Source organism: Perca fluviatilis, chromosome 19 (assembly GCF_010015445.1).
Source record: "Perca fluviatilis chromosome 19, GENO_Pfluv_1.0, whole genome shotgun sequence".
Taxonomy (NCBI): domain Eukaryota; kingdom Metazoa; phylum Chordata; class Actinopteri; order Perciformes; family Percidae; genus Perca; species Perca fluviatilis.
The window spans coordinates 2,503,012-2,520,956 of NC_053130.1; the positions used below are offsets into that span (position 1 = coordinate 2,503,012).

General features: G+C 42.8%; 2 protein-coding genes across 2 annotated transcripts; one reads left to right on the forward strand and one right to left on the reverse strand.

The window, feature by feature from the left end:
* Positions 1-1,755: 1,755 nt before the first annotated feature.
* rps27a (ribosomal protein S27a) lies at positions 1,756-5,370 on the forward strand. Its single transcript, XM_039784446.1, has 6 exons — positions 1,756-1,859; positions 1,971-2,035; positions 2,472-2,526; positions 3,717-3,802; positions 4,912-5,043; positions 5,174-5,370. The coding sequence occupies exons 2-6, from the start codon at positions 1,988-1,990 to the stop codon at positions 5,321-5,323; spliced, it is 471 nt and encodes a 156-aa protein (XP_039640380.1). The 5' UTR covers positions 1,756-1,859; positions 1,971-1,987; the 3' UTR covers positions 5,324-5,370.
* A 5,351-nt stretch (positions 5,371-10,721) lies between these two features.
* LOC120548304 (bone morphogenetic protein receptor type-1A-like) lies at positions 10,722-17,453 on the reverse strand. The gene is made up of 4 exons (XM_039784450.1): positions 17,082-17,453; positions 13,700-13,875; positions 12,118-12,248; positions 10,722-11,245 (listed from the first exon to the last, which is right to left on the reverse strand). Exons 1-4 carry the CDS (start codon positions 17,408-17,410, stop codon positions 11,120-11,122), a joined length of 762 nt encoding a protein of 253 aa, XP_039640384.1. The 5' UTR covers positions 17,411-17,453; the 3' UTR covers positions 10,722-11,119.
* Between the last annotated feature and the right edge of the window lie 492 nt (positions 17,454-17,945).

Genomic DNA, 17,945 nt, shown 5'->3' on the forward strand with positions numbered 1-17,945 from the left:
CTCTCCCTGTCTCTCTCCTCTCACTGTCTCTCTCTCACTCCTATCTATCTCTCTCCCCCTCTCACTCCCTCTCTCTCTCTCACTCCCTCTCTCCCTCTCTGTCTCTCTCTCTCTCCTTTATCTCTCTCTCTCTCACTGTCTCTCTCTCTCTCCCTCTCACTGTCTCTCTCTCCTATCTATCTCTCTCCCTGTCTCTCTCTCTCTCTCACTTTATCTCTCTCTCTCTCACTGTCTCTCTCTCTCCCTCTCACTGTCTCTCTCTCACTCCCTATCTATCTCTCTCTCCCTCTCTTTCTCTCTCTCTCCCTGTCTCCTCCTCTCTCTCTCTCTCTCCTCTCTCTCTCTCTCCCTCTCTCTCTCTCTCTCCTCTCACTGTCTCTCCTCTCACTGTCTCTCCTCTCTCTCTGTCTCTCTCTTTCCTCTCCTCCCTCTCTCTCTCCTCCCTCTCCCTCTCCTGTCTCTCTCTCTCACTTTATCTCTCTCTCTCTGTCTCTCCTCCTCACTGTCTCTCTCCTCCCTATCTATCTCTCCCTCTCACTCCACTCTCTCTCTCTCTCTCTCTCCCTTTATCTCTCTCTCTCACTGTCTCTCTCTCACTCCCTCTCTCTCTCTCTCTCTCTCTCCCTCTCACTTTATCTTCCTCTCTCTCTCTCCCTCCCTCTTTGTCTACCTTCACTGTATTAAAAGTTACATACAGTATATATACCTTATTAAAAACATGGCGGTAGACGACGTATCGGAGCTCGTGCGGTCCCTCTTCTGGACACTTCAGGTACCGTTTCTCCTGCTCGATAAACTCCTCCAGACACCGGAAAAACTCTCCGTCGTTGCCAGAAAACGTCCCCTCGTTTGTTGGACTCCTTTCTTCTGCTCGTGAAGATGAACTGCTGGAGTTTTGTGGCTCAGACATTTTTTTAATTGTTTTTTTTAACACGAATTATGTTGTTAATCTAACTTTCCGGTTTTCTAACTCTTTTTCTTGCTCTTCGTTCGTTGTAGACTAGCTAGCTAATATCAATTTATATAACTTAACGGTTGACAAAAAGACGTTAAATAAACCACAAAATCAAGTGTCTACGAATGTTTTCAACCGCTAGCTAGCTAGCTAACTTTCTTCTTGCGCTAATTCAATGTTGCTATGGTTACCGCGAAAGTGTTCATGGGAAATGTTGTTTTGTTTTTTTTAAGTTCAGTCCCTTTCCACACATTAAACTTTAAATTAAGACTAACACCGACTTAAATACTGAGACGTTTGACAGAAAGACGTTAAACTCAACACAAAACCAAATGTCTTCTCTTCATGTTTTAAATCTAAGCTAGCTAACTTTCCGTTTTCTAGCTGAAGCTTTTTTTGCTCTTCGTCCGTTGGGTTTACAACCAAAGTGATGCGTCCTGGGAAATGGAGTTTTTACAAACGATTTCCCCTACCCTAAAGTAGACTAACTATCCAGTTAAATAACTTAACGGTTGACACAAAAGACGTTAAACAAACTACAAAATCAAGCGTCTACGAATGTTTTCAACCGCTGACTTTCTTCTCGGCCGCGTTGCTATAGTTACCGCTGCTATAGTTACCGCTAAAGTGTCCCTGTTATTATTATTATTGATTTTTTTCGATAGTTTTTCCGTTGGGTCTCTTTCTTTCTTTTAAAACACTGAATGAAGTGCTAAAATATATATTCGACTCTAACGGTATTATATCGTTACGTTTGACATATAAAGTGTAATAAAAGTTGTAATAATTTTTTTGATCAGGCACTTTTAACGGGCTACCCACCCCGTGCAAACGCGGGCAGAAAACCCCGTCGCTCGCTACCGAAAGCCCTCTTCTCATGATCCGCCATTAGAGTGAACCTGTGGTAAGATCGTGCTCTGCGTCTAAACTCAATTATTGTCACAAAATTACGATTTAAACGACCCCTTTTCAGCACGAACAGCAAGTTTAAAGTCTTATGTCTTTTCCCGTGTAGGTGGGTTGAACGGCAGGATGCAGATTTTCGTCAAAACCCTCACGGGGAAGACCATAACCCTCGAGGTGAGTGAGCCGGGCTGTGGCGGAGGGATGCGGCGTTCAGCGGCTGCAGTTATTCCGAGTTTCACTGACTTTTACCGTCAAATTAGGCGGAATAAACCACATCTAATGACCCCAATTACTACTCAGATCAACTGCTGAGATCCTTCGAAGTGTTTAAACTCCGGTGCAGTGGATGCTATGTACCTTTTTGTAGCTTATAAGTGAAGCTAAAGTGGCTAAGCTAGCATTAACGCAGAACACCGTAAACACGTGTGGCGGAAAGCAACGGGGTTAAATCAGACAAACGTCCTCTCCACACTGCTAATCTAAAATTTTAAAAACCCATTAATGTAACGAATTACTGGCGTTTTTGAGTCTTCTTACCCGACATGTAATGGTAGCTTTGACAGGAAGAAGGTGTCATGGCTGACCTGTCTTCTCTTTGCTTATTTTGCAGGTTGAGCCTTCTGATACTATTGAAAATGTCAAGGCCAAGATCCAGGACAAAGAGGGTGAGTTACTAAACCTGGTTTGGTTTTTTTGTGTGACTGTTGCTGTTGTTTGGAGGCAGAAAACTCACTGCTGCAGTATTATAGACAGGAACCCAGAGGGGAAATGTCCTGAAGTTCTTTAAAGGGGACACTCTAAATCTCTTAACGTGGTTTAATGTACCTAAACAATGAGCAATGATCACCAAATTTCTCATGGCCATATCTTGTCATGAACACTTGAGTCTGTCAAAAAAACAAAACTGAAATCCAACGATTATAGAAGTTATCTCACGTTTTCGTCTTCATTGGCGATTATGGTGAGGAGAAGGTTTAATGTACCTAAGCGATGATCAATGATTACCAAATTTCTCTCTCATAACTACTGAAAACTGTCAAAAAATCTAACCCAAAGTCCAAATATTATGGACATTATCTGACATTAAGAGTTTCTGCTTCATTAGAGCCTATTGTGTCCGATAAAGTCCATAATAATTGGACTTTGGGTTAGGTTTTTTGACAGCTTTCAGTGGCTATGAGGAGCAATATGAGATCAATTTGGTGATCATTGATGGTTGTTTTCTGACCTTAAGCCACGTTAAGCATTTTAAGATCTCCCTATGAAGTGCTTGAATGCAGCTTCGTGAAGAAATTATTTAGTTTCCTTAAAAATGTAGATTTTTAAGAGTTTATAAAAAGTAAGTTGCATTTTAAACTCTGAACCAGTTCAGCTGAAACATTAGTCAATCAATCAAATAATAATGTATACTTTGTTAATCCTGCAAGGGGAAATTACTATGTTTACACCCTGTTATTACACCCATTACACACAGGCCTGAATTACACACATGCTCAGTACCTCTACATGCACTAATGGAGAGATGTCAGAGTCGGGGGGGCCTGCCCATCGAAAGGCACACTGAGCAGTTGGGGGTTCCTTGCTCAAGAGTGATGGTGGTAGCTGGAGAGGTCACCTCCTGGGCACCGAACCCCCAACAGCTACCAGTCCTTATGGGGACTTGAACCAGCAACCCTTGGGTTCCCAACTCCCCTCTGACTGAGCTACTGCTGCTATGGCAGCAAGTGGAAGCTGAGTTCACCTCTTAACATATAATATACATCCACAGCAAGAGGCAGCCAACACAGATCTAACTTCCCCTGCAGAGGGATTCAGTCTGCGAGCTGAAAATGAAAGTGTGTGTGTTTCTGTGCAGGAATCCCTCCTGACCAGCAGAGGCTGATCTTCGCTGGGAAGCAGCTGGAGGACGGCCGCACGCTGTCCGACTACAACATCCAGAAGGTGAGAAGTCGTCGCCGAGCTTCCAGCCCGTAGTACCGGTCTGTCGGTTGATTCGTAGATGCATCGCGAGTCCCTCTTGACAGAACGTGGCTCGATGCAGAAAAGATAGAAATGACTCTGGTTACAGCAGCAAGTTACAAGGACACACACAGAACATACAAGAAATATACTAGAACTAATACATAATTCTGTCTTTCTGTCCCTTTCGGTCTCTCTCTCTCATTACAAGAACACAGAACATACAAGAAATATACTAGAACTAATAAATAAAACAGCAAAGCTACACAATGCCAGAACTACTGAGAAAAAAATGTATGTAGAGGAATGTACCTGCATGTATGTACAAGTGTAGAAATGTGTGTGTGTGAGAAACTGAGTGAGTCAAGTGATATTTAATATTGTATTTTAGTTATGGCTAATCACACACAATGTTTTAAAAGTAGCGAGTAGTTAGAAAAACATGAATCATGTATGAAAACTAAAAATAAATACTGCCAGGGTTTCCCTGCCACCGTAATGTTTCGGTCCATCAACCAGAGCCGTATTAATGGACCTAAAGAACTGTTCTCATGGCTGTACTTTGACTTCTTTAAGTTGAGTCCTGAAGCTCTTTGAGTGTTAACTATCTGCTCTAGCTTTCCCAATGTTTGAGACACAGATATGGAGGTAATGATGCTCCAAAATGATGTGAAAAACATCTATCTACATGCACCTCTCAAAAAACTGGATTATCTTTCTGTCATTGTACACAGGCTCTGGCTTGCGCTGTAAATGAGCGGTCAGCTGATGCGTTTTTAGATCAGTGTGAAAATAGATGCTGAGGAGGTGAAACGGAGGCTGGAGCCTCTGGAGGACTTCTTTGATTTCTTTGTTCCAACTTCCAAGTGGCCTACAGCCTCCGTTAGTCATGAATAAATGATGTTAAAACATGTATACAGGACTCATTCGTAACAGGCTAAAGAGCTGTGTGCATGCGATCATTTGAATGTCTGGCTTTTTAAAAAGCTGTCAATCAAAATGTATTTGTCGGGGCCGGACTTTTAAGGTCCAATTACAGCTCTAGTTTAACATATTTGGAGTAAGAATAACTGTGTGTTGGTTGTGTGCAGGAGTCCACGCTGCACTTGGTGCTGAGGCTGCGCGGGGGGGCTAAGAAGAGGAAGAAGAAGTCCTACACCACCCCCAAGAAGAACAAGCACAAGAGGAAGAAGGTCAAGCTCGCCGTGCTGAAATACTACAAGGTAGGAAGCCTTGAGACTCGGAGGAATTCAGTAAAGAACATTCGGAGTTTTGATCGAGAAGCAATTCGAACACATAACTCGTAAAATATTACTGAACTAGAGTCTTGAATAATGTCTCCCTCTCCCCCAGGTGGACGAGAACGGTAAAATCCACCGGCTGAGGCGCGAGTGTCCTGCCGACGAGTGCGGCGCCGGCGTCTTCATGGCGAGCCACTTCGACCGCCACTACTGTGGGAAGTGCTGCCTCACCTACTGCTTCAACAAGCCCGAGGACAAGTAGACGCAGACACACTCGGTTAAAATAAAGACGCAAATGTTTTGACACAATCCAACAGACTCTGAGTGTTACTTCGGCTGTCTCAGGATGGGGAAGGTTTGACCTGTTCAGTGTTTAAACCCTCAGAACCAAAGACGCTCCACTTCTACTCACACAGCAACATTACAACATTTATCAGACAGACAGACTTTGGTAAACTCCATTTCAAGCACTGAAACAATTTTACACACACACACAATCTCACTAAGACTACAGATGGAAAGTAGCATAATGCTAAATCTGGTGCAGCCATCTTTTTAATGTAACTGCACATTGTCCTCAAAAAGCAGACATCAATGTTTCAGCTTCAGCGCCAGGTTATCTCTTCCCACGCCTCTCTGGGACCGGTGTGGGCGTCACTCTACAGAAAGCTGAGTTTGTTCTGAGCATTTTGATATGTAACATACAGGGGTCGGTTATATAAAAATACCTTAAAAAGGTAGAGTTAACATGTTAAATTCCCCCCCCAACAGCTTTGACTGATGCATCAGTTAACGTGAGCTAATAAACTGTAGATTTGTCCAAAACTCACCAGAAGGTATCGTTAGATAATGCTTCACAATAAATAAAAAATATCCATTTTTGTCCAGAAACTTGAACATGTTAACTGTTCTCAGACAGCTTCTCATTGGTGGGTTTAAGGTGCAGTGTGACCAGTAGGTGGCGCTGATGCTGCGTTCAAAAGTAGCAATCAGTATTAAGATTTCATTCAATAAAATGATAGACATTTTTTTTGCATTTTTGCTTAATGGGAGGGACTTGTGAAATCTTATGCTGCTTCCCTGTCCTTCATTGCAGCCAAATGCACAAGAGTTGGGCATTTTTTCAGTGATTTGTCACTTTTCTTAAATAATATATTAGATTTTTCCACTATTCCCTGCACTATAATCAATGGGAATAAAACATGGAGTACATGAAACACGTGACCACCTCTGAACCAATCGCATAACGAGACAGCTCAGAACATTTGAGTCCCTAGTCGGCCAAAGTGTTTTTGCTTTCAACTAGTGCCTTTTATTTAGAGTCTAAATAAAGGGCACTAGTTGAAAGCAAAAACACTTCATGTTGCATCTTCCTGACAGATTACATGTCTAGTTTTTAAATTTTTGCCTTTCTAATCAAAGTAAAGATTGCGTCTTTAACATTTTTATACTTTTAAAAAGTGTTTAATCTTTCCTGGCAGAAATGACTTAACGAGTACACACCATAGACGGTAGAATAATAATGGACAAAGCGTCCCGTACGTGAAATTGACCCTTTGCTAAGCCCCGCCCTCCTTAGTTACTGTTGCTAGCCTGACAAGCTTTCGGCGCGTCTCTTACAGCTAAGCGGGTAAGGCTCTCCCCAGAACACGAACCTCCTATGGCGCCATTTTGATGCTACCAAGCCATCACCTCCCGTTAGCATCCCATTGACTCCCATTCATTCTGACGTCACTTTGACAGAGAATAACTTTACATCTGAAGCGTTTAAAGACTATTTGTCCGTTGTTTATTTCTAAAGAAACACGATAATGTATAAAAGGCTCCATTACCTTGTACCTCACGTTATGGCTCCGTAGCAGACGCCTTTATAACAATAGGCTAACGATTGGGTCATAACCACGAGACTTACTGTCACACAGTAGAGGAATTACCGTATAGTACAGGAGAAGCTCACAGGCAGTTTGGACTTCCATTATCTGTTTAGGTTTAATTACTAATGTTAACTAGCATGTTAGTGATCAGTAATTAGCCTGTGCCTATGTTATCTCCTTACATATACCTACGCTCTCTGTCTCTGTAAGATTGGGAATGATTGAGATTTCTCTCGGCACAGCTACCAGAAGACTTCACACTTTCAGACAGGTTGCTCACGTCACATTTAGGTCGTCTCTCTCAGTTGGAGGCTGCTCAGTAACGCTCAGCCAGCACCGGGAAAGAGACTTCTGATATCACACACACACACAAGAAGCAGAGGAGACACTGACAGGTTGTGTACTAAAATAAGGTTATTTACTTAAAAATCGTTACATTGGACAGACTGTTTACAGAGTTTTTCATTTCCTTGGTAAACTCATAAGGCACCGAACCAGACGCTGTACAAAACAACAACAACACATTAAAGATTTACATATTAGAGATTATTCCTATACGGGGAGGCTTCTCGCATATTTATTACAGAGAAAATACACTAAAGTTACTACTGCTCTTAAATATCGACTGTATGAACACACACAGAGACAGACAGGCACACAGAGAGACAGACAGACACACACACAGAGAGACAGACACACACAGAAACAGAGAGAGAGACACACACACAGACAGACACATTGCTGAGGAGACATGAAATCAGTTTAAAGGAACAGTCCAACATTTTAGGTAAATCTGTTCAGTACAGTCTAAGGTCCAGCGTGTGTGTAGCGTAGCTTAGCACAAAGACTGGAAACAGGGGGAAACTGCTAGCATGAAAAAAAAAGCCCTCTAATAGCACATTCAATTAAAAAGGGTGGACTTCCAGTTGAGTTTAAGCCCCCCCCGCCCCCCGAGAGGCTTTTTCGTACGTCTCCACATTGTACATATGCGTACCAATTTTCGTAAGTTTTTGAGCATCTTAAACCCCCCAAAAAAGTATTTATTAGAGTGAATATAGAATGGCTCAGGCCCTAATGTTCTTCTCTGATGCTAGGCTAGGCTAACCGTTTCCCCTTGTTTCCAGTCTTTGTGCTAAGCTACGCTAAACACATTCTGAACCAGTTTCCCAAAAATATTGTAAAAAAACAAACTTTTGTTTTCATGATGCAACTGAAGTATTTTCCTGATTTGATGGTTGAAATAAATGAACCTTAAAGTGCCCATATTATGAAAAAAAAAAATCACTTTTTCTGGTGATTTGGGGTGTTATTTTGGGTCTCTGGTGCTTCCACACACATACACACTTTATAAATAATCCATCCATGGTGTTTTGAGTGAGATCTGGTTTCTGAATGTGTCCTGCCTTCAGTCTCCTGGTGAGCTGGTCAACATCTGCACGGCTTTCTACGGCAGTAGCCGAAACGAGCTGGCTAACCGTAACCGTTAGCTCGTAGCGTAACGCTAGCGTGCTAGCTCGTTCTCAATAGCAACACACACAAGTTCACCATAATCTACCAAAAGAACTCCTTCCATGTGCTCCCTGGTTTAGAAGAAGTCTCCCAGCTGATCCTGCCTTGGAACTGACTGAAGTTGGAGAAACAGCCTTTCTTTTACTGTCTCTAGAGTTAGCTGACATGAGCTACGATCTGAGCTACTGAGCATGTGCGAGTGCAATCAAAGATAGTACAGAAGAAGAAAAGAGGTCTCACTCTGTAGCTAAAACAGAGACCTGAACACAGGGTGAAAAGAGGAGCTGCAGCAATGTGCAGTACAACTAAAATATGGTGTTTTTAGAAAATTAAACCATGTAAACCTATTCTGGTACAACCTCTAAATACAATTATGAAGCTGAAAATGAGCATAATATGAGCACTTTAAAGTCAGAAACAAATCTGATTGGACGAGTTAAACCTCAGTGGGAGGAGCCAGAAGTTAATTACAGTTAATTGAGGAAAACGACACTCGCTTGTTTCCTTATTTCTTTAAAAAAAAAAATTACGTTTAGAAAGTTTTGACGCCCAAGACTTTAGTGTTGAGTGTCAAAAATACTCGTTTTAACCCAAATTTACTTTGATATTTCTGCAGTTCTTGTTCAGGATTGGCTTCTGGCTCCACCTGCTGAGATTTAACTCAACCAATCAGATTTCTCTGTGCTACCAGAACAGCTTTTAACTGACCAATCACCAGACAGACAGACAGAGAGTGAGACAGAAAGAGACAGACAGAAAGAGACAGACAGAGAGACAAAGAGACAGACAGACAGAGAGACAGACAGACAGACAAAGAGCAGACAGACAGAGACAGAGAGACAAAGAGAGAGAGAGACAGACAGACAGAAAGAGACAGACAGACAGACAAAGAGACAGAGAGACAAAGAGACAGACAGACAGAAAGAGACAGACAGACAGACAAAGAGACAGACAGACAGAGACAAAGAGACAGACAAAGAGACAGTCAGACAGGACGGCAGACGTCTCCATAGCGACCCCGTCTCCAGGCATCGGCGTGGGACGTCATCACTGCAGCAGAGTGTTCTGGTTGGTTGAGAGTCGGCACGGCATCCAACGATAACACGTATTTACACGTTTAAAATTCACATATTATAATAGTACCTTTTCTTTTCATAATTATCTCTAGTGTTCCTTAGAGTGGAGTTATATATTTCAATATGGCAGGAGAACTCGGTCCTGAAGAGACGACAACAACGACAACAACAACGACGACAAAACTGGCATCTCGTACGCGTTCTGAAACAGGCAGACGTGGAGGAGGGATCGGAGGGCTGAGGAGTGTAGGGAGCCGGATGGCGGGGGCTAGGGTGTAGGGAGCTGGGATGGAAGGGGCTAGAGTAGGGAGGCTAGGGTGTAGAGGCTAGGATGGAGGGGCTAGGATGGAGGGGGTAGGGTGTAGGATGGAGGGCGTAGGATATAAGGGGTAGGATGGTGGGGGTCGATGTAAGAGGGTAGGATGTAGGGGCTAAGCTGTAGAAGCTAGGATGTAGGGCTAGGATGGAGGGGCTAGGATGTAGGGGGTAGGATGTAGAGGCTAGGATGTAGGGGGTAGGATGTAGAGGCTAGGATGTAGGGGGTAGGATGTAGAGGCTAGGATGTAGGGGTAGGGTAGAGGACTGGGATGGGAGGCTACAGGATGTATGGGGTGGGATGTAGGGGCTGGATGGTAGAGCTGAGCTGTAGGGGAGTGTAGGATGTAGGGGGTAGGATAGAGAGGCTGGGATGAGGAGGGGCTAGGGTGTATGGGGTAGGATGTAGAGCCTAGGATGTAGAGGCTAGGCTGTAGGGGGTAGGATGTAGGGGGTAGGATAGAGAGGCTGGGATGGAGGGGCTAGGCTGTAGGGGGTAGGATGTAGAGCCTAGGATGTAGAGGCTAGGCTGGAGGGGCTAGGTTGTAGGGGGTAGTATGGAGGGTCTAGGTTGTAGGGGTAGGGGCTAAGATGAAGGGGCTAGGCTGGAGGGGCTAGGATGTAGGGGCTAGGATGTAGGGGCTAGGATGTAGGGGCTAGGATGTAGGAGGGATCTCTGAGGCGCTATAGGCGAGGATACAAGAGAGCAGCCTTCCTGGAAGCCGTTGCTAACTCCTCGCACACAGCAGAGGAGGAAACGACATCTCATCGCCGCTCTGAAAACACCCGGGAGAGCGTTCGCCCCACGTGGGCCGAGTCCTTTACAGCGGTCCGGGTTCGAGTCCGACCTGTGGCCCTTTGCTGCATGTCTCCCCCCTCTCTCCCACCTTCCCTGTCCATCACCTCTGAAATAAAAAAGGGAAAAAAGCCCCAAAAAAATAACCTTTAAAATAAAAACAACACACATTTCCTCCCAATCCTTTCCTCTCTCTCCTTTCCTCTCTCTCCTTTCCTCTCTCTCCTTTCCTCTCTCTCCTTTCCTCTCTCCTCGCAGGATTCCCTCGCTGTGTCTCTCCCGTGCTTCCTTGGCGGGACGGACTAAGACGCTAAGAGGAAAGGAAGCAAGTGAAGGAAACAAGGATGCAATTGTAGAACCTTGGATGAATGTTTGAAGCCGTGGTCTGTACGGTTTTCCGCCCTGAAAACGGGTCCTTTGTTAATATTAAATTTTTAAAGTTATTAGAATCTCGTCGTGGTGTTTCTGGCGCCGGTGAAGAGCGGCGGTCAGATCTTGATGTCCTGCGACTCCACCATCTTGGCGAGCGTCTTCTTCACTCGGAGGATGGTGAGGCGAGAGGCCGGGTTATGAGCCCAGCACTCGGACATCAGCTTCAGCATGGCCCGAAGGCACTACGGAAAACACACAGGCACAGCTTTACTACGTGATCACGGAAAATGTTTAAGCAATACATTTTAATAAATTTAAATAAATAAAAAAAATTATAAAAATAAATTTAAATTAAAAAAAAAAAATGAATTTAAAAAGTGTATGAAAATAAATTAATAAAAATAAATTTAAATAAATAAAAAAAATGAATTAAAAAAGTGCATAAAAATAAATTTAAAAATGTATAAAAATAAATTTAAATAAATTTTAAAAATGAATTAAAAAAGTGTATAAAAATTAAAAGATTACATTTTTTTTTAAATTAATAAAAAATTAATAAAAATTTAAATAAATTACAATAATTATAAATATAAACTAAAATGTCTCTTTGTCTCTCTGTCCCTTTCTGTCTGTCTGTTATTAATTTAAAAATTAATAAAATTAAAAAAACATTATAAAAATTAAAATAAATTACAATAATTATAAATATAAACTAAAATGTAATTATCATAGAAATAAGAAAAATTTATTTACTTAATACTTTTTTTTTTTAAATAAACTGAAAAATAAAGTGATCCTAAACATAAGACAAAAATTCAAAAATAAGTAAAAAATAATATAATATAAATTATTTAAAATTTAAACTTTAAATAAATAATTTTTTTTTTTTTTTTTTAAACACACACAATCAATTAGAAACTAAATAAATAAATAAGTGGTAGTGAAAAAAAGCGTAAAAAAAGGAGAATGTGAGGGTGAAGAACCCAGAGGGAACCCTGTTGTAATTCATCCTGAGGGCAACAGGACACAGAGGAGCTATGAATGCTGGGTAACCGAGGCGCTATGAATGCTGGGTAATACAGGACATAGAGGAGCTATGAATGCTGGGTAATACCTCGTCGCTGTTCCAGCGGTTGGACACGGTGGGCCGAAGCCCTTTGACACACACGACCTCCAACATGTCTTCATACGAAGGGTCAGAGGGAACCATCTCGTAGTAGGGCAGCTGGTAGTCCTCCACCATCCCTGGGCACAGAGAGACAGACAGGTACTCACACACACATCCCTGGGCACGGAGAGACAGACAGGTACTCACACACACATCCCTGGGCACGGAGAGACAGACAGGTACTCACACACACATCCCTGGGCACGGAGAGACAGACAGGTACTCACACACACATCCCTGGGCACGGAGAGACAGACAGGTACTCACACACACATCCCTGGGCACGGAGAGACAGACAGGTACTCACACACACATCCCTGGGCACGGAGAGACAGACAGGTACTCACACACACATCCCTGGGCACGGAGAGACAGACAGCTACTCACACACACATCGGAGAGACAGACAGGTACTCACACACACATCCCTGGGAACGGAGAGACAGACAGCTACTCACACACACATCGGAGAGACAGACAGGTACTCACACACACATCCCTGGGAACGGAGAGACAGACAGGTACTCACACACACATCGGAGAGACAGACAGGTACTCACACACACATCCCTGGGAACGGAGAGACAGACAGGTACTCACACACACATACCTGGGCACAGAGAGACAGACGGGTACTCACACACACATCCCCGGGCACGGAGAGACAGACAGGTACTCACACACACCTGGAGACAGACAGGTACTCTCACACACAAACACACACACACACATCTGAAGACAGACAGGTACACACACACACACACACATACATCTGAAGACAGACAGGTACACACACACACACACACATCTGGAGACAGACAGGCACACACACACACACACACACACACACACACACACACACACACACACACACACACACACACACACACACATACATCTGAAGACCGACAGGTACACACACACACACACACACACACACACACACACACACACACACACACACACACACACACACACACATCTGGTGTGTGTGTGTGTGTGTGTATACGTGTGTGTGTACTTGTTTGTGTGTGTACGTTTGTGTGTGTGCATGTACATGTGTCTATGTCTGTGTACGTGTGTGTCTGTGTGTGTGTGTGTGTGTCTGTGTGTTGTATTCTCTGTTATGTATGTGTAACAGTGTCTGTGTGTGTGTGTGTGTCTCTGTGTGTGTGTGTGTACCAGTCTGTCGTCTTATGTGTTATTGTGTGTGTTTGTGTGTGTGTGTGTGCATGTGTGTGCGTGTGTGTCTGTGTGCAGGTGTGTGTGTCTGTGTGTGTGTGCATCCATGTGTGTGTCTGTGTGTGTGTGCGTGCATGTGTGTGTCTGTGCATGTGTGTGTCTGTGTGTGTGCGTGTGTGTCTGTGTGTGTGTGTGTGTGTGTGTGTCTCTCTGTGTTTGTGTCCATGTGTGTGTGTGTGTGTGTGTGTGTGTGTGTGTGTGTGTGTATGTGTGTGTGTGTGTGTGTGTTTGTGTCCATGTGTGTGTGTGTGTGTGTGTGTGTGTGTGTGTGTGTGTGTGTGTGTACCTCCGGTGACACAGCGTCTGGCCATCTCCCAGATGACGAGTCCGTAGCTGTAGATGTCGGCCATGATGTACGCCTGGAAGTGGTTCTTGTTGAGGCTCTCGTCCAGAACCTCGGGGGCCATGTAGCGCCGCGTCCCGACTCGCGTGCTCAGCGGCACGTCCACCTCGTTGGTGTCGCTACGGCAACGCAAAGAAGAGAGACGGTCGTCAGTCACGAGCCGAGGTCACGGTCAAAGTTTATAGAAGGAACTCAGACAGACGGTTGTTGAAAACACTGGAAGCCGAATTTGGCAGATTTAGACTCAGAAACTCCCAAAGAACCAGAGATTATAATATATATATTATATATTCAGGCTGTGACACAGGTTGTAATCATTGTCTGTGTGTGTGTGTCTGTATCTGTGTGTGTCTGTGTGTATATCTGTCTGTCTGTCTGTCTGTCTGCCTGCGTGTGTGTCTGTGTGTGTGTCTGTATCTGTGTGTGTCTGTCTGTATATCTGTCTGTCTGTCTGTCTGCCTGCGTGTGTGTCTGTGTGTGTGTGTCTGTATCTGTGTGTGTCTGTCTGTATATCTGTCTGTCTGTCTGCCTGCCTGTCTGTGTGTGTATCTGTGTCTGTGTGTCTGTGTGTGTATCTGTCTGTGTGTGTGTGTGTGTATATCGGTGTCTGTCTGTCTGTGTGTGTGTGTGTGTGTGTGTGTGTGTCTGTGTACATGTGTACGTGTGTGTATGTGTGTACGTGTGTGTGCGCGCGTGTGTACCTGTGTGTGTGTGTGTGCGTGTGTGTATGTACGTGTGTGTGTGTGTGTGTACAGGTGCGGTGTGTGTGTGTGTGTGTGCATGTGTGTGTCTGTTTGTGTTCGTTTCTGTGTACATGTGTGTGTATGTGTGTACGTGTGTGCATGAGTGTGTGTATGTGCACGTGTGCGTATCTGTGTCTGTCTGTCTGTGTGTACGTGTGTGTATGTTGTATGGCGTGTGTGGTGTAGGGTGTATTCCTGTGTGTGTGTGAAACGTGTGTCTGTCTGTGTACGTGTGTGCGTGTCTGTACATGCATGTGTGTGCTATTGTATGCATGTGTGTGTGTGTGTACATGTGTGTGTGTGTGTGCGTGTACGTGTGTGTGTATATCTGTGTGTGTCTGTCTGTCTGTGTCTGTGTACATGTGTGTGTGTGTGTGCACGTGTGTGTGTATATCTGTGTGTGTCTGTCTGTCTGTGTCTGTGTACATGTGTGTACATGTGTGTGTGTGCACGTGTGTGTATCTGTGTCTGTCTGTGTGTTTGTGTACATGTGTGTGCGTGTGCGTGCATGTACATGTGTGTGTGGTGTGTGTGGCGTATGTGTGTGCGTGTACATGTGCGTGTGTGGCGTACATGCGTGTATGTGTGTGTGTGTGTGTGTGTGTACGTGTGTGTGTGTGTGTGTGTGTGTGTTTGTATGTGTGTACAACAAATATAAAGTAGGAATCTGGGGCCTGTTTCACAAAAGAAGAATATCTAAATCCAGGATAACTGATAAAGCGAGGCTTGACCTAGTCTAATCTGTGCATCCTGGCTTGGTGCGTTCGCAAGGGGCCAGGCTGAGGAGGAGCGACTAGGTTGAGCCAGGCTGAAGTAATTCAGATAGATGCGGTCCACCGGCTTTCCTCAAAAGACCGCAAGGTTGGATCACAGATTAACGGTGCCCAAAATGGAGAATACGCATTGTACATACTATACACAGAGTGAGCAGCAGCTTCTTGTGGAAGTATGATGACGTGAAACACATGATTTGTATAAAAGAAAAGAACACGGCTAATGAAACAGACGAGAAAAGCGCAGCAGACGATCACGGACCGACTGAATGCGTAAGCAGCCTAAACATAACTAACCACTGCTCTGAATTGAAACCGTCATAATCATACCATTCAAGGATTAGGCTATATCATTTTCACAAATTAACAGTTGTACTCTTTGCCTTGAAATTTACCATCAAGATCTATTTTCTACACGCTAAAATATGATGCGTAAATATCTCTTTCTCTCTGTTCCTCTCTCTCTCTCTCTCTCTCTCTCCTCATGGGCTAAAATATAAATTTTCCTAAGTCATATTAACTTCCACTGCTCGCTCTTAATGCAAAGTGTAGCATACAACTTTTCGTTTTGCAAATGACAGTGACTCATTGAATGGTTTCAGTTAAGAGCAGTAGTTCATAAATGGATATTTTTAGACTAGCATTCAGTCGGTCCGCTATTATCTGCCACGCTTTTCGCTTTTTTTTTTTTTTATAGAGGACGAGTTTCTTTCTCTACATATTATATGCCTTGCTCCCCTCATATACTGTATGGACATAGAAAATAAAGACACTTAAGAAATTGGACTAAAATCTAGAAACTATAAAGATAATTGAGTGATAAATTCCATGCACACTGTAAACATGAATGGAACAGAGTATATTCATCAGTTATTTCCCCCAGCAAAAAGTTCAAAAACATTGAGTTGTCCTCTACCTGTTGTTATATGAATGTACAGTAGCCTACATCACTAGATAGTTACTGGTCCAGTGAACTAAGACTATAATTTGGGAGGATTGTACAATAAGAATATGTTCTTAAAATTGTTCAATCCTCCCAAATTATAGTCCCAGTTTACTGGACAACACAAATATGTGTGCTAAGAATTCCAAATACAATGCACATGAAAGAGGAATAAACACGATCCTTATTGTTAAAGAATAATAAAAAAATAAATTCTCAACTAAAATAATTCAAGGTGCATTGGTCAACTATAGAAATGTACAGCATTGTATATATTGCCCTTAGTAACAGACTTCATTTGAAACACATTTGAAATTGTATCAGCCTTTTCTAATCATCTCAAAAACTGCCATAATATATTCATCAAACTTCTAACAACAATATGAACATCAGTCTTCATACAGCAATATAACAGTAACAATGACTGTCACATGAATAATTATAAAAAATAATGGTCACAATTTTAACTAATAACTGAACAGCAATATGCTGTATTTTAATCCAGGCTGATAATAACAATAGGGTAAAACCAGTGCTGGGTGAACAGAAAAGGTTCCAGGATTAAATAAATCCTGGCTGTTAGCCTGGTCAGGAGCAGGCTAGCTGCACAGAATAAATCTCCATGGTGATTTATGTGCCTCCGCTTTTGTGAAACCGAGTCAAGGCTAAATTGAGCCAGGATAACTGGGAAATCCCGGCTTAATCCCTTATCCTGGTTTTGTGAAACAGGCCCCTGAAATAAAGAGGCATCTTACAGATGATGTTTATCGATATTTCTCCTCAGCACTGATAATACATATCGTGGATCACTGAATCGATAGAGGTCAGCGTACCGCTACGACCTTAGACGCCACGCGACAGCGTACCTGTTGAACTTGACGGCGAGGCCGAGGTCGGCGATGCAGCAGGCGCCGTTCTTCTTGATCAGGATGTTCTTGCTCTTGAGGTCGCGGTGGGCGATGGCCGGCTTGCCCTGCGTGCCGTAGATCTCCGTGTGCAGGTGGCAGAGGCCGCACGCCACCGAGAACGCCAGCCGCAGCAGCGTGGGCGTGTCCAGCGTGGTCAGCCGCAGGTAGTCGTACAGAGAGCCGTTCTCGTGGTAGTCCGTGATCAGGAAGAGCTGCGTGAAGGCGCCCGTGCCCTTAATGTCGGCTGCGATGAAGCCTGCGCAACAGCAGAAACAGAAACTGAGCATATTTAGGTGAATTTTGGACACTAAACTGAGAGCTACTTCCTGGGTACTGAGTCATAGGAAGGGCTACCAGTCTGATACACTCTTCTGAAATAACAAATGTGCTCAGTTTGCCTTTAGCTACATATGATTATTAATGATTAATGATAGTTATATATGATTATTTATAGTTATATATGATTATTAATGATTAATGATAGTTATATATGATTATTAATGAGTTATATATGATTATTTATAGTTATATATGATTATTAATGATAGTTATATATGATTATTTATAGTTATATATGATTATTAATGATTAATGATAGTTATATATGATTATTAATGAGTTATATATGATTATTTATAGTTATATATGATTATTAATAGTTATATATGATTATTTATAGTTATATGTGATTATTAATGATAGTTATATATGATTATTTATAATTATATATGATTATTAATGATTAATGATAGTTATATATGATTATTATAAATATATGATTATTAATATTAATATAGTTATATATATTATTAATTTAATATA